We start from the raw sequence: 13,050 nt of genomic DNA on the forward strand, positions 1-13,050 counted from the left end.
GTACTCTGCTTAAATCAGACTACTGTGAAAGCTTAAATCAGACTACTGTGAAAGCTTAAATCAGACTAGTGTGAAAGCTTAAATCAGACTAGTGTGAAAGCTTAAATCAGACTAGTGTGAAAGCTTAAATCAGACTAGTGTGAAAGCTTGGTTGTGAAGCTGCAGTGTTCATAGCTTGGCCTCCAGTGCTTCTGGTGAGAAGGGAGGACAAGGGGGAGGTATAGCCAGAGAGAGGGAGAGTCACACCGCTGTCCTGGCTGTCAACACAGTGATAGCATGCAGCTGGACTCTCCTGTGGCTCAGGGCCATCCCAGCCTGCAGTAGAACTCACCATCCCAGCCTGCAGTGGGCCTCACCATCCCAGCTGACAGTAGGCCTCACCATCCCAGCCTGCAGTAGACCTCATCATCCCAGCTGACAGTAGGCCTCACCAGCCCAGCTGGCAGTAGGCCTCACCATCCCAGCTGACAGTAGGCCTCAGCATCCCAGCCTGCAGTAGGCCTCACCATCCCAGCTGACAGTAGGCCTCACCATCCCAGCCTGCAGTAGGACTCACCATCCCAACCTGCAGTAGGCCTCACCATCCCAGCTGACAGTAGGCCTCCCCATCCCAGCTGACAGTAGGCCTCAGCATCCCAGCCTGCAGTAGGCCTCACCATCCCAGCTGACAGTAGGCCTCACCATCCCAGCTGACAGTAGGCCTCACCATCCCAGCTGACAGTAGGCCTCACCATCCCAGCTGACAGTAGGCCTCACCATCCCAGCCTGCAGTAGGCCTCACCATCCCAGCCTGCAGTAGGCCTCACCATCCCAGCTGACAGTAGGTCTCACCATCCCAACCTGCAGTAGACCTCACCATCCCAGCTGACAGTAGGCCTCACCATCCCAGCTGACAGTAGGCCTCACCATCCCAGCTGACAGTAGGCCTCACCATCCCAGCCTGCAGTAGGGCCAGCCCCAGCCTGCAGTAGGCCTCACCATCCCAGCTGGCAGTAGGCCTCACCATCCCAGCCTGCAGTAGGCCTCACCATCCCAGCTGACAGTAGGCCTCACCATCCCAGCTGACAGTAGGCCTCACCATCCCAGCTGACAGTAGGCCTCACCATCCCAGCTGACAGTAGGCCTCACCATCCCAGCTGACAGTAGGCCTTACCATCCCAGCCTGCAGTAGGCCTCACCATCCCAGCCTGCAGTAGGGCCAGCCCCAGCCTGTTTGGACGGGGTGAGGCATGGGCCATCTCAGTCCTCTGTTATGTTTTTTTGACACAAGATGTCCCCTCACAGGAGAAATAAAGCTTCAGTAGAGTCACTACTGTTATCCCAACCTCCTCTCACAAGGGTTCTGTATATCCAGTAGTGTTCAATATCAGGGTTTAAACCGGATGTCTTGACAAAACGTACTCCCAGCAGTAGCACACAATGTACAATGCAAGTTGCGTGTGGTGTAGGCAGATCATTGGATAAAGGGTGTATGGGTATTGGTGTAGGCAGCTCATTGGATAAAGGGTGTATGGGTATTGGTGTAGGCAGCTCATTGGATAAAGGGTGTATGGGTATTGGTGTAGGCAGCTCATTGGATAAAGGGTGTATGGGTATTGGTGTAGGCAGCTCATTGGATAAAGGGTGTATGGGTATTGGTGTAGGCAGCTCATTGGATAAAGGGTGTATTGTTGTAGGCAGCTCATTGGATAAAGGGTGTATTGTTGTAGGCAGCTCATTGGATAAAGGGTGTATTGTTGTAGGCAGCTCATTGGATAAAGGGTGTATTGTTGTAGGCAGCTCATTGGATAAAGGGTGTATGGGTATTGGTGTAGGCAGCTCATTGGATAAAGGGTGTATTGTTGTAGGCAGCTCATTGGATAAAGGGTGTATTGTTGTAGGCAGCTCATTGGATAAAGGGTGTATGGGTATTGGTGTAGGCAGCTCATTGGATAAAGGGTGTATGGGTATTGGTGTAGGCAGCTCATTGGATAAAGGGTGTATTGGTGTAGGCAGCTCATTGGATAAAGGGTGTATTGTTGTAGGCAGCTCATTGGATAAAGGGTGTATTGTTGTAGGCAGCTCATTGGATAAAGGGTGTATTGGTGTAGGCAGCTCATTGGATAAAGGGTGTATTGTTGTAGGCAGCTCATTGGATAAAGGGTGTATTGTTGTAGGCAGCTCATTGGATAAAGGGTGTATTGTTGTAGGCAGCTCATTGGATAAAGGGTGTATTGGTGTAGGCAGCTCATTGGATAAAGGGTGTATTGTTGTAGGCAGCTCATTGGATAAAGGGTGTATGGGTATTGGTGTAGGCAGCTCATTGGATAAAGGGTGTATTGTTGTAGGCAGCTCATTGGATAAAGGGTGTATTGGTGTAGGCAGCTCATTGGATAAAGGGTGTATTGTTGTAGGCAGCTCATTGGATAAAGGGTGTATTGGTGTAGGCAGCTCATTGGATAAAGGGTGTATTGTTGTAGGCAGCTCATTGGATAAAGGGTGTATTGTTGTAGGCAGCTCATTGGATAAAGGGTGTATGGGTATTGGTGTAGGCAGCTCATTGGATAAAGGGTGTATTGTTGTAGGCAGCTCATTGGATAAAGGGTGTATTGTTGTAGGCAGCTCATTGGATAAAGGGTGTATTGGTGTAGGCAGCTCATTGGATAAAGGGTGTATTGTTGTAGGCAGCTCATTGGATAAAGGGTGTATTGTTGTAGGCAGCTCATTGGATAAAGGGTGTATTGTTGTAGGCAGCTCATTGGATAAAGGGTGTATTGTTGTAGGCAGCTCATTGGATAAAGGGTGTATTGTTGTAGGCAGCTCATTGGATAAAGGGTGTATGGGTATTTCCCTGTTAAGGGAGCAAAGGCCTTCTGGGAACCAGTCAAATGTGGTTCGTACAAGAGCTGTTTCTGGTTGCCATGGTTAATCTCAAGCAACAATTCACTTCTCAAAGATGAGTATTTCTTAGTCACTGTTTCACTGATGCATCCTGGTTGCTGATAAATGATTGTGTTTGTGTTGTAGCACAAAGTAGCAGTCTGGTAATCTGGCGTGAGAAGTGGTTATAAAAACAGCAACAGCTCAGGGCTTCTGTTGAAGAAGATAACAGATTGGGTTGGAAACAATACGATTACTTCTTCATGATGCGTCCTTGTATAGTGACCAACAAATCCACCCACCGGCTGATGTTTAGTTGGCCATTCATCACCATTCACTGCAGACCTGGGTTCAAATGCTATTTGAAATCATTTCCAATACCTTGGCTGGGCATGATTACGCCTGCCTGGTGCAATGGAACCAATAGAATAGTCCCAATAGTGCAAACTAGTAACCCCTGTCCATCAGGGGACTCCAGACAGACTAGTAACCCCTGTCCATCAGAGGACAGACTAGTAACCCCTGTCCATCAGAGGACAGACTAGTAACCCCTGTCCATCAGAGGACAGACTAGTAACCCCTGTCCATCAGAGGACAGACTAGTAACCCCTGTCCATCAGAGGACTCCAGACAGACTAGTAACCCCTGTCCATCAGAGGACAGACTAGTAACCCCTGTCCATCAGAGGACAGACTAGTAACCCCTGTCCATCAGAGGACAGACTAGTAACCCCTGTCCATCAGAGGACAGACTAGTAACCCCTGTCCATCAGAGGACAGACTAGTAACCCCTGTCCATCAGAGGACAGACTAGTAACCCCTGTCCATCAGAGGACAGACTAGTAACCCCTGTCCATCAGAGGACAGACTAGTAACCCCTGTCCATCAGGGGACAGACTAGTAACCCCTGTCCATCAGAGGACAGACTAGTAACCCCTGTCCATCAGGGGACAGACTAGTAACCCCTGTCCATCAGAGGACAGACTAGTAACCCCTGTCCATCAGGGGACAGACTAGTAACCCCTGTCCATCAGAGGACTCCAGACAGACTAGTAACCCCTGTCCATCAGAGGACAGACTAGTAACCCCTGTCCATCAGAGGACTCCAGACAGACTAGTAACCCCTGTCCATCAGGGGACAGACTAGTAACCCCTGTCCATCAGAGGACAGACTAGTAACCCCTGTCCATCAGAGGACAGACTAGTAACCCCTGTCCATCAGAGGACAGACTAGTAACCCCTGTCCATCAGGGGACAGACTAGTAACCCCTGTCCATCAGAGGACTCCAGACAGACTAGTAACCCCTGTCCATCAGAGGACAGACTAGTAACCCCTGTCCATCAGAGGACTCCAGACAGACTAGTAACCCCTGTCCATCAGAGGACAGACTAGTAACCCCTGTCCATCAGAGGACTCCAGACTAGTAACCCCTGTCCATCAGAGGACAGACTAGTAACCCCTGTCCATCAGAGGACAGACTAGTAACCCCTGTCCATCAGGGGACAGACTAGTAACCCCTGTCCATCAGAGGACAGACTAGTAACCCCTGTCCATCAGAGGACAGACTAGTAACCCCTGTCCATCAGAGGACTCCAGACAGACTAGTAACCCCTGTCCATCAGAGGACAGACTAGTAACCCCTGTCCATCAGAGGACTCCAGACAGACTAGTAACCCCTGTCCATCAGAGGACAGACTAGTAACCCCTGTCCATCAGAGGACAGACTAGTAACCCCTGTCCATCAGAGGACAGACTAGTAACCCCTGTCCATCAGAGGACAGACTAGTAACCCCTGTCCATCAGAGGACAGACTAGTAACCCCTGTCCATCAGGGGACAGACTAGTAACCCCTGTCCATCAGGGGACAGACTAGTAACCCCTGTCCATCAGAGGACAGACTAGTAACCCCTGTCCATCAGAGGACAGACTAGTAACCCCTGTCCATCAGGGGACAGACTAGTAACCCCTGTCCATCAGGGGACAGACTAGTAACCCCTGTCCATCAGAGGACAGACTAGTAACCCCTGTCCATCAGAGGACAGACTAGTAACCCCTGTCCATCAGAGGACAGACTAGTAACCCCTGTCCATCAGAGGACAGACTAGTAACCCCTGTCCATCAGAGGACAGACTAGTAACCCCTGTCCATCAGGGGACAGACTAGTAACCCCTGTCCATCAGAGGACAGACTAGTAACCCCTGTCCATCAGAGGACAGACTAGTAACCCCTGTCCATCAGAGGACAGACTAGTAACCCCTGTCCATCAGGGGACTCCAGACAGACTAGTAACCCCTGTCCATCAGAGGACAGACTAGTAACCCCTGTCCATCAGGGGACAGACTAGTAACCCCTGTCCATCAGAGGACAGACTAGTAACCCCTGTCCATCAGAGGACAGACTAGTAACCCCTGTCCATCAGGGGACTCCAGACAGACTAGTAACCCCTGTCCATCAGAGGACAGACTAGTAACCCCTGTCCATCAGAGGACAGACTAGTAACCCCTGTCCATCAGAGGACTCCAGACTAGTAACCCCTGTCCATCAGAGGACAGACTAGTAACTCCTGTCCATCAGAGGACAGACTAGTAACCCCTGTCCATCAGGGGACAGACTAGTAACCCCTGTCCATCAGGGGACAGACTAGTAACCCCTGTCCATCAGAGGACAGACTAGTAACCCCTGTCCATCAGAGGACAGACTAGTAACCCCTGTCCATCAGAGGACAGACTAGTAACCCCTGTCCATCAGAGGACAGACTAGTAACCCCTGTCCATCAGAGGACAGACTAGTAACCCCTGTCCATCAGAGGACAGACTAGTAACCCCTGTCCATCAGAGGACAGACTAGTAACCCCTGTCCATCAGAGGACAGACTAGTAACCCCTGTCCATCAGAGGACTCCAGACAGACTAGTAACCCCTGTCCATCAGAGGACAGACTAGTAACCCCTGTCCATCAGAGGACTCCAGACTAGTAACCCCTGTCCATCAGAGGACAGACTAGTAACCCCTGTCCATCAGAGGACAGACTAGTAACCCCTGTCCATCAGGGGACAGACTAGTAACCCCTGTCCATCAGAGGACAGACTAGTAACCCCTGTCCATCAGAGGACAGACTAGTAACCCCTGTCCATCAGAGGACTCCAGACAGACTAGTAACCCCTGTCCATCAGAGGACAGACTAGTAACCCCTGTCCATCAGAGGACTCCAGACAGACTAGTAACCCCTGTCCATCAGAGGACAGACTAGTAACCCCTGTCCATCAGAGGACAGACTAGTAACCCCTGTCCATCAGAGGACAGACTAGTAACCCCTGTCCATCAGAGGACAGACTAGTAACCCCTGTCCATCAGAGGACAGACTAGTAACCCCTGTCCATCAGGGGACAGACTAGTAACCCCTGTCCATCAGGGGACAGACTAGTAACCCCTGTCCATCAGGGGACAGACTAGTAACCCCTGTCCATCAGAGGACAGACTAGTAACCCCTGTCCATCAGAGGACAGACTAGTAACCCCTGTCCATCAGGGGACAGACTAGTAACCCCTGTCCATCAGGGGACAGACTAGTAACCCCTGTCCATCAGAGGACAGACTAGTAACCCCTGTCCATCAGGGGACAGACTAGTAACCCCTGTCCATCAGAGGACAGACTAGTAACCCCTGTCCATCAGGGGACTCCAGACTAGTAACCCCTGTCCATCAGAGGACAGACTAGTAACCCCTGTCCATCAGAGGACAGACTAGTAACCCCTGTCCATCAGGGGACAGACTAGTAACCCCTGTCCATCAGAGGACAGACTAGTAACCCCTGTCCATCAGGGGACAGACTAGTAACCCCTGTCCATCAGAGGACAGACTAGTAACCCCTGTCCATCAGAGGACAGACTAGTAACCCCTGTCCATCAGAGGACAGACTAGTAACCCCTGTCCATCAGAGGACAGACTAGTAACCCCTGTCCATCAGGGGACAGACTAGTAACCCCTGTCCATCAGAGGACAGACTAGTAACCCCTGTCCATCAGAGGACAGACTAGTAACCCCTGTCCATCAGAGGACAGACTAGTAACCCCTGTCCATCAGGGGACAGACTAGTAACCCCTGTCCATCAGGGGACAGACTAGTAACCCCTGTCCATCAGGGGACAGACTAGTAACCCCTGTCCATCAGAGGACAGACTAGTAACCCCTGTCCATCAGAGGACAGACTAGTAACCCCTGTCCATCAGAGGACAGACTAGTAACCCCTGTCCATCAGAGGACAGACTAGTAACCCCTGTCCATCAGGGGACTCCAGACAGACTAGTAACCCCTGTCCATCAGAGGACAGACTAGTAACCCCTGTCCATCAGGGGACAGACTAGTAACCCCTGTCCATCAGAGGACAGACTAGTAACCCCTGTCCATCAGAGGACAGACTAGTAACCCCTGTCCATCAGAGGACAGACTAGTAACCCCTGTCCATCAGAGGACAGACTAGTAACCCCTGTCCATCAGAGGACAGACTAGTAACCCCTGTCCATCAGAGGACAGACTAGTAACTCCTGTCCATCAGAGGACAGACTAGTAACCCCTGTCCATCAGAGGACAGACTAGTAACCCCTGTCCATCAGAGGACAGACTAGTAACCCCTGTCCATCAGAGGACAGACTAGTAACCCCTGTCCATCAGGGGACAGACTAGTAACCCCTGTCCATCAGGGGACAGACTAGTAACCCCTGTCCATCAGAGGACAGACTAGTAACCCCTGTCCATCAGAGGACTCCAGACAGACTAGTAGAAAAAAAACGCTTAAAGTATTTTAAAGAATTCAAATGATATTTGAACCCAGGTCTGATTTACAGGCAGTGTTCACAGCTGTAATGAATCATCAACAAATTGTCATAAACCCTCTGAGGCGTTGCGATGCGATCTGAAATGACTAACTACGTTAATATGTTGGTTCGCTCAACACTGTGATTCCCTCTGTGCTTCCCTCCAAACGCTAATATCTTCCAGCTTGTAGCTTCCATAACAATACATAAGCCTTGACAATGATTAGATTATAGCAGAGCCATGCATGGAAGGACAATATGGGGCTCTGGGCTGTACACCTTTATGTGTATCATTAGATTTAAAGACTTTATGTAACACAGCCTCTTTTTCTTTGTTTAGTTGTGGCCCGTACATAAGGCTTTGCATTACCAGCCATACATAAGGCTTTGCATTACCAGCCATACATAAGGCTTTGCATTACCAGCCATACATTAGGCTTTGCATTACCAGCCATACATAAGGCTTTGCATTACCAGCCATACATAAGGCTTTGCATTACCAGCCATACATAAGGCTTTGCATTACCAGCCATACATAAGGCTTTGCATTACCAGCCATACATTAGGCTTTGCATTACCAGCCATACATAAGGCTTTGCATTACCAGCCATACATTAGGCTTTGCATTACCAGCCATACATTAGGCTTTGCATTACCAGCCATACATAAGGCTTTGTGTTATTAGTAATACATAAGGCTTTGCGTTATGAGTCATAGATAAGGTTTAGCGTTTTCAGCCATAAATAATGCTTTACATTATCAGCCATAAATAATGCTTTACATTATCAGCCATATATAAGGCTTTGAGTTATCAGTCATAAATAAGGTTTAGCGTTTTCAGTCATAAATAATGCTTTACATTATCAGCCATACATAAGGCTTTGCGTTATCAGTCATAGATAAGGTTTAGCGTTTCCAGCCGTAAATAATGCTTTACATTATCAGCCATAGGTAAGGCTTTGCATTATCGGTCATCAATCAACCTATTTGGATTCCTATTTGACTCAGTCACGCCTCCTTGGCCGTCCAACATTTCCTCATCTTCCACCCCCTCTAATGCGACTAGCCCCGACGCTCCTCCCTCTTTTCGCCCTGCATCCACTACAAAGGTCCTCCCTGCGGGCAGTCACTGAGTCCGAGGTGCTAAAGGAGCTCCTGAAACTAGACCCCCCCCAAAAAACATCTGGGTCAGATGGTTTAGACCCTTTCTTCTTTAAGGTTGCAGCCCCTGTCATCACCAAGCCTATTTCTGACCTTTTTAACCTGTCTCTCCTCTCCTTAATCTGTCACGGTTCGTCCTTTATTTAAAGGGGGAGATCAAGCTGATCCTAACTGTTATAGGGTTATTTCTGTTTTGCCCTGTTTATTAAAAGTGTTGGAAAAACTTGTCAATAATCAACTGACTGGCTTTCTTGATGTCTATAGTATTCTCTCCGGTATGTAATCTGGTTTCTGCTCAGGTTATGGATGTGTCACTGCAACCTTAAAAGTCCTAAATTATGTCACCATTACTCTTGATTCTAAGCAATGTTGTGCTGCTATTTTTATTGACTTGGCCAACGCTTTTGATACGGTTGACCATTCTATTATTGTTGGCCAGCTAAGGAGTATTGGTGTCTCTGAGGGGTCTTTGGCCTGGTTTGCTAACTACCCCTCTCAAAGAGTGCAGTGTATAAAGTCAGAACATCTGCTGTCTCAGCCACTGCCTGTCAGCAAGGGAGAACCCCAAGATTTGATCCTAGGCCCCACGCTCTTCTTAATTTCTTCTAGGGGTTTGAACGTTTAGTTCAAGGATCTCACAGCAGCCTAAAAGACATTGGTATGATTACTGGTACATCTTTGTTGTTATGGAAATCAGGAGAGTGTGTACTGCTTTCCTTATTGTTGGTGTGTGTCATATTGTTCTGTTTTTGTTGGTATGCTATGTGTGTGTTTGTGCATGCCTGTGTTCGCGTGTGTGACTGAGTTCATGTGTGTGACTTAGCATGCATAGTCCTCTCCCTCTATCTGAGCTATCTCCCGCCTCAGACGCAGCGAGCCCGTCTCCAGACCTCACTTTCTGTTCTGTTCTACAGACGCAGCGAGCCCGTCTCCAGACCTCACTTTCTGTTCTGTTCTACAGACGCAGCGAGCCCGTCTCCACACCTCACTTTCTGTTCTGTTCTACAGACGCAGCGAGCCCGTCTCCACACCTCACTTTCTGTTCTGTTCTACAGACGCAGCGAGCCCGTCTCCACACCTCACTTTCTGTTCTGTTCTACAGACGCAGCGAGCCCGTCTCCACACCTCACTTTCTGTTCTGTTCTACAGACGCAGCGAGCCCGTCTCCACACCTCACTTTCTGTTCTGTTCTACAGACGCAGCGAGCCCGTCTCCACACCTCACTTTCTGTTCTGTTCTACAGACGCAGCGAGCCCGTCTCCACACCTCACTTTCTGTTCTGTTCTACAGACGCAGCGAGCCCGTCTCCACACCTCACTTTCTGTTCTGTTCTACAGACGCAGCGAGCCCGTCTCCACACCTCACTTTCTGTTCTGTTCTACAGACGCAGCGAGCCCGTCTCCACACCTCACTTTCTGTTCTATTCTACAGACGCAGCGAGCCCGTCTCCACACCTCACTTTCTGTTCTGTTCTACAGACGCAGCGAGCCCGTCTCCAGACCTCACTCGTGGCACTCCACCAAACTAGGCGAGGGCCAGCCAGACCCCAGCATGGTGCAGATATCCCAGGGCACCATAGACCCTCCCTGGCATCACACATACAACTCCAGGTTAGTCAATCAATCAATCAAGTAATAAAGCGATCCATTAAGTGATCAATAAATCAAATATATTTATAAAGCTATTTTTTTAACAGTTGTCATAAGCCACACCCCTACTAATATCACCAGGTGATCAGACTGTAGAATGTACCTTAAGCCACACCTCTACTAATATCACCAGGTGATCAGACTGTAGAATGTACCTTAAGCCACACCTCTACTAATATCACCAGGTGATCAGACTGTAGAATGTACCTTAAGCCACACCTCTACTAATATCACCAGGTGATCAGACTGTAGAATGTACCTTAAGCCACACCTCTACTAATATCACCAGGTGATCAGACTGTAGAATGTACCTTAAGCCACACCTCTACTAATATCACCAGGTGATCAGACTGTAGAATGTACCTTAAGCCACACCCCTACTAATATCACCAGGTGATCAGACTGTAGAATGTACCTTAAGCCACACCTCTACTAATATCACCAGGTGATCAGACTGTAGAATGTACCTTAAGCCACACCTCTACTAATATCACCAGGTGATCAGACTGTAGAATGTACCTTAAGCCACACCTCTACTAATATCACCAGGTGATGGGATAGCATCTTTCTCCATCATGGTCACATGGTGAGTAGCCTGTTTGCAAATATTGTGTAGAACATTTTTGAGTAAGTTGGTAAATCTTCATGTATTTTTAAGAAATGTCACTACCAAACATCTAATGTATCAAGAAATATGTAAAGTACGGTTAAGGGACTAAAATATATATTTCCTGGGATGTACATCTGTCCACATTATAAAGCTAGCCAGCCATATGCTAGCTATGGGGATTCTTTAAAGTCCCAAAATAAGTAAAAAATTGTCCAAACCGAAACGGTCACAACTGAAACCATAGAGATATATAGAGGTCTCATCTTTGTATCTGTGCCATTATGGCATCATTATGGCAGCGCCATTGAGGCTATTTCCATTTTAACATTGCATGTGCCACGCTCTAACAACTGAGCTACAGAGGACCACCATATGGGTAGTGAACAAGTGCAGGAAAAAGTTTAGAGTATTGAGATGCATAGTTAGTAAGGGGCTCCAACCCTCCAAGAGCCCAAACATTGACATCTATTTGCCCAAAACATAGACGTCTATAATATACTGTACTGTATTATACTGTACTCTACTGTACTGTACCCTACTGTACAGTACTATACTGTACTCTACTGTACTGTACCCTACTGTACTATACTGTACTCTACTGTACTGTAACCTACTGTACTGTACCCTACTGTACTCTACTGTACCCTACTGTACAGTACTATACTGTACTCTACTGTACTGTACCCTACTGTACTGTACAGTACTATACTGTACCCTACTGTACTGTACTGTACTGTAACCTACTGTACTGTACCCTACTGTACTCTACTGTACTGTAACCTACCCTACTGTACTCTACTGTACTGTACTGTAACCTACTGTACTGTAACCTACCCTACTGTACTCTACTGTACTGTACTGTAACCTACTGTACTGTAACCTACCCTACTGTACTCTACTCTACCCCACCCTACTGTACTGTACTGTAACCTACCCTACTGTACTCTACTCTACTGTAACCTACTGTACTGTACTGTAACCTACCCTACTGTACTCTACTCTACTGTAACCTACTGTACTGTACTGTAACCTACCCTACTGTACTCTACTCTACTGTAACCTACTGTACTGTACTGTAACCTACCCTACTGTACTCTACTCTACTGTAACCTACTCTACTGTACCCTACTGTACTGTACTGTAACCTACCCTACTGTACTGTAACCTACTGTACTGTACTGTAACCTACCTTACTCTACTGTAACCTACTGTACTGTACTGTAACCTACCCTACTGTACTCTACTCTACTGTAACCTACTCTACTGTACTCTACTGTAACCTACTGTACTGTACTGTACTCTACTGTACTCTACTGTAACCTACTGTACTGTAACCTACTCTACTGTACTCTACTGTACTGTAACCTACCCTACTGTACTCTACTGTACTGTAACCTACTCTACTGTACTCTACTGTACTGTAGTTTATTCTCCTTGAGTTTCTTACAGTTGAAGAAAGGGCCCATGGACTCTGGATCTAGTGGTCTTGTGACCACATAAATTCGGTCTTTAAATTGTCATGGTTCTCAACTCACTGGGTCTGGATCTTGGGACCAATGTCCTGGTATAAATGTTAGTCTTGGCTCCTGGATATTACCTTAGACTTTTGGTTTACAAACCCAATTTGAAGAAGACAAGGCTCTCTGGTCATTGGTTGATCACTCCCAACCTTTAGGAATCCCCACCCAGTCGACAACTTTAAAATGGTGGAAGGCCTCAATGTCTATACTAAAACGAGGTATATCCACCTAGAGTCCTCTATCTGTTTGATCGATGCTTGACACCGAAACGCCTGTTATTTTGCCTAAATAAAGATGGGTAAAGTGATCATTTAAACATCTAACAACATAAATAATTAGATGCATATGTAATTCAATCAATCAACAAGTTTTCAGATTCATACAATCGATATTGAACATGTTACAGAACAATAGAGATGCTATTTCTCTAGATTCAATTTA

The 13,050-nt window shown here is 47.6% G+C and overlaps 1 protein-coding gene across 4 annotated transcripts in view; it reads left to right on the top strand.

Annotated features, from left to right (window-relative positions):
• The window catches only part of LOC106572051 (protein Shroom3), a 199,182-nt gene that overhangs the window by 139,070 nt on the left and 47,062 nt on the right, over window positions 1–13,050 (top strand). For all 4 annotated transcript variants that reach the window (XM_014145854.3, XM_045693924.2, XM_045693929.2 and 1 more), the window contains one exon: window positions 10,309–10,440. In XM_014145854.3, coding sequence (XP_014001329.3) covers window positions 10,309–10,440 — 132 coding nt within the window. The remainder of the gene's footprint in view (window positions 1–10,308; window positions 10,441–13,050) is intronic.

Source organism: Salmo salar, chromosome 01 (assembly GCF_965601325.2).
Source record: "Salmo salar chromosome 01, fSalSal1, whole genome shotgun sequence".
Classification (NCBI taxonomy): domain Eukaryota; kingdom Metazoa; phylum Chordata; class Actinopteri; order Salmoniformes; family Salmonidae; genus Salmo; species Salmo salar.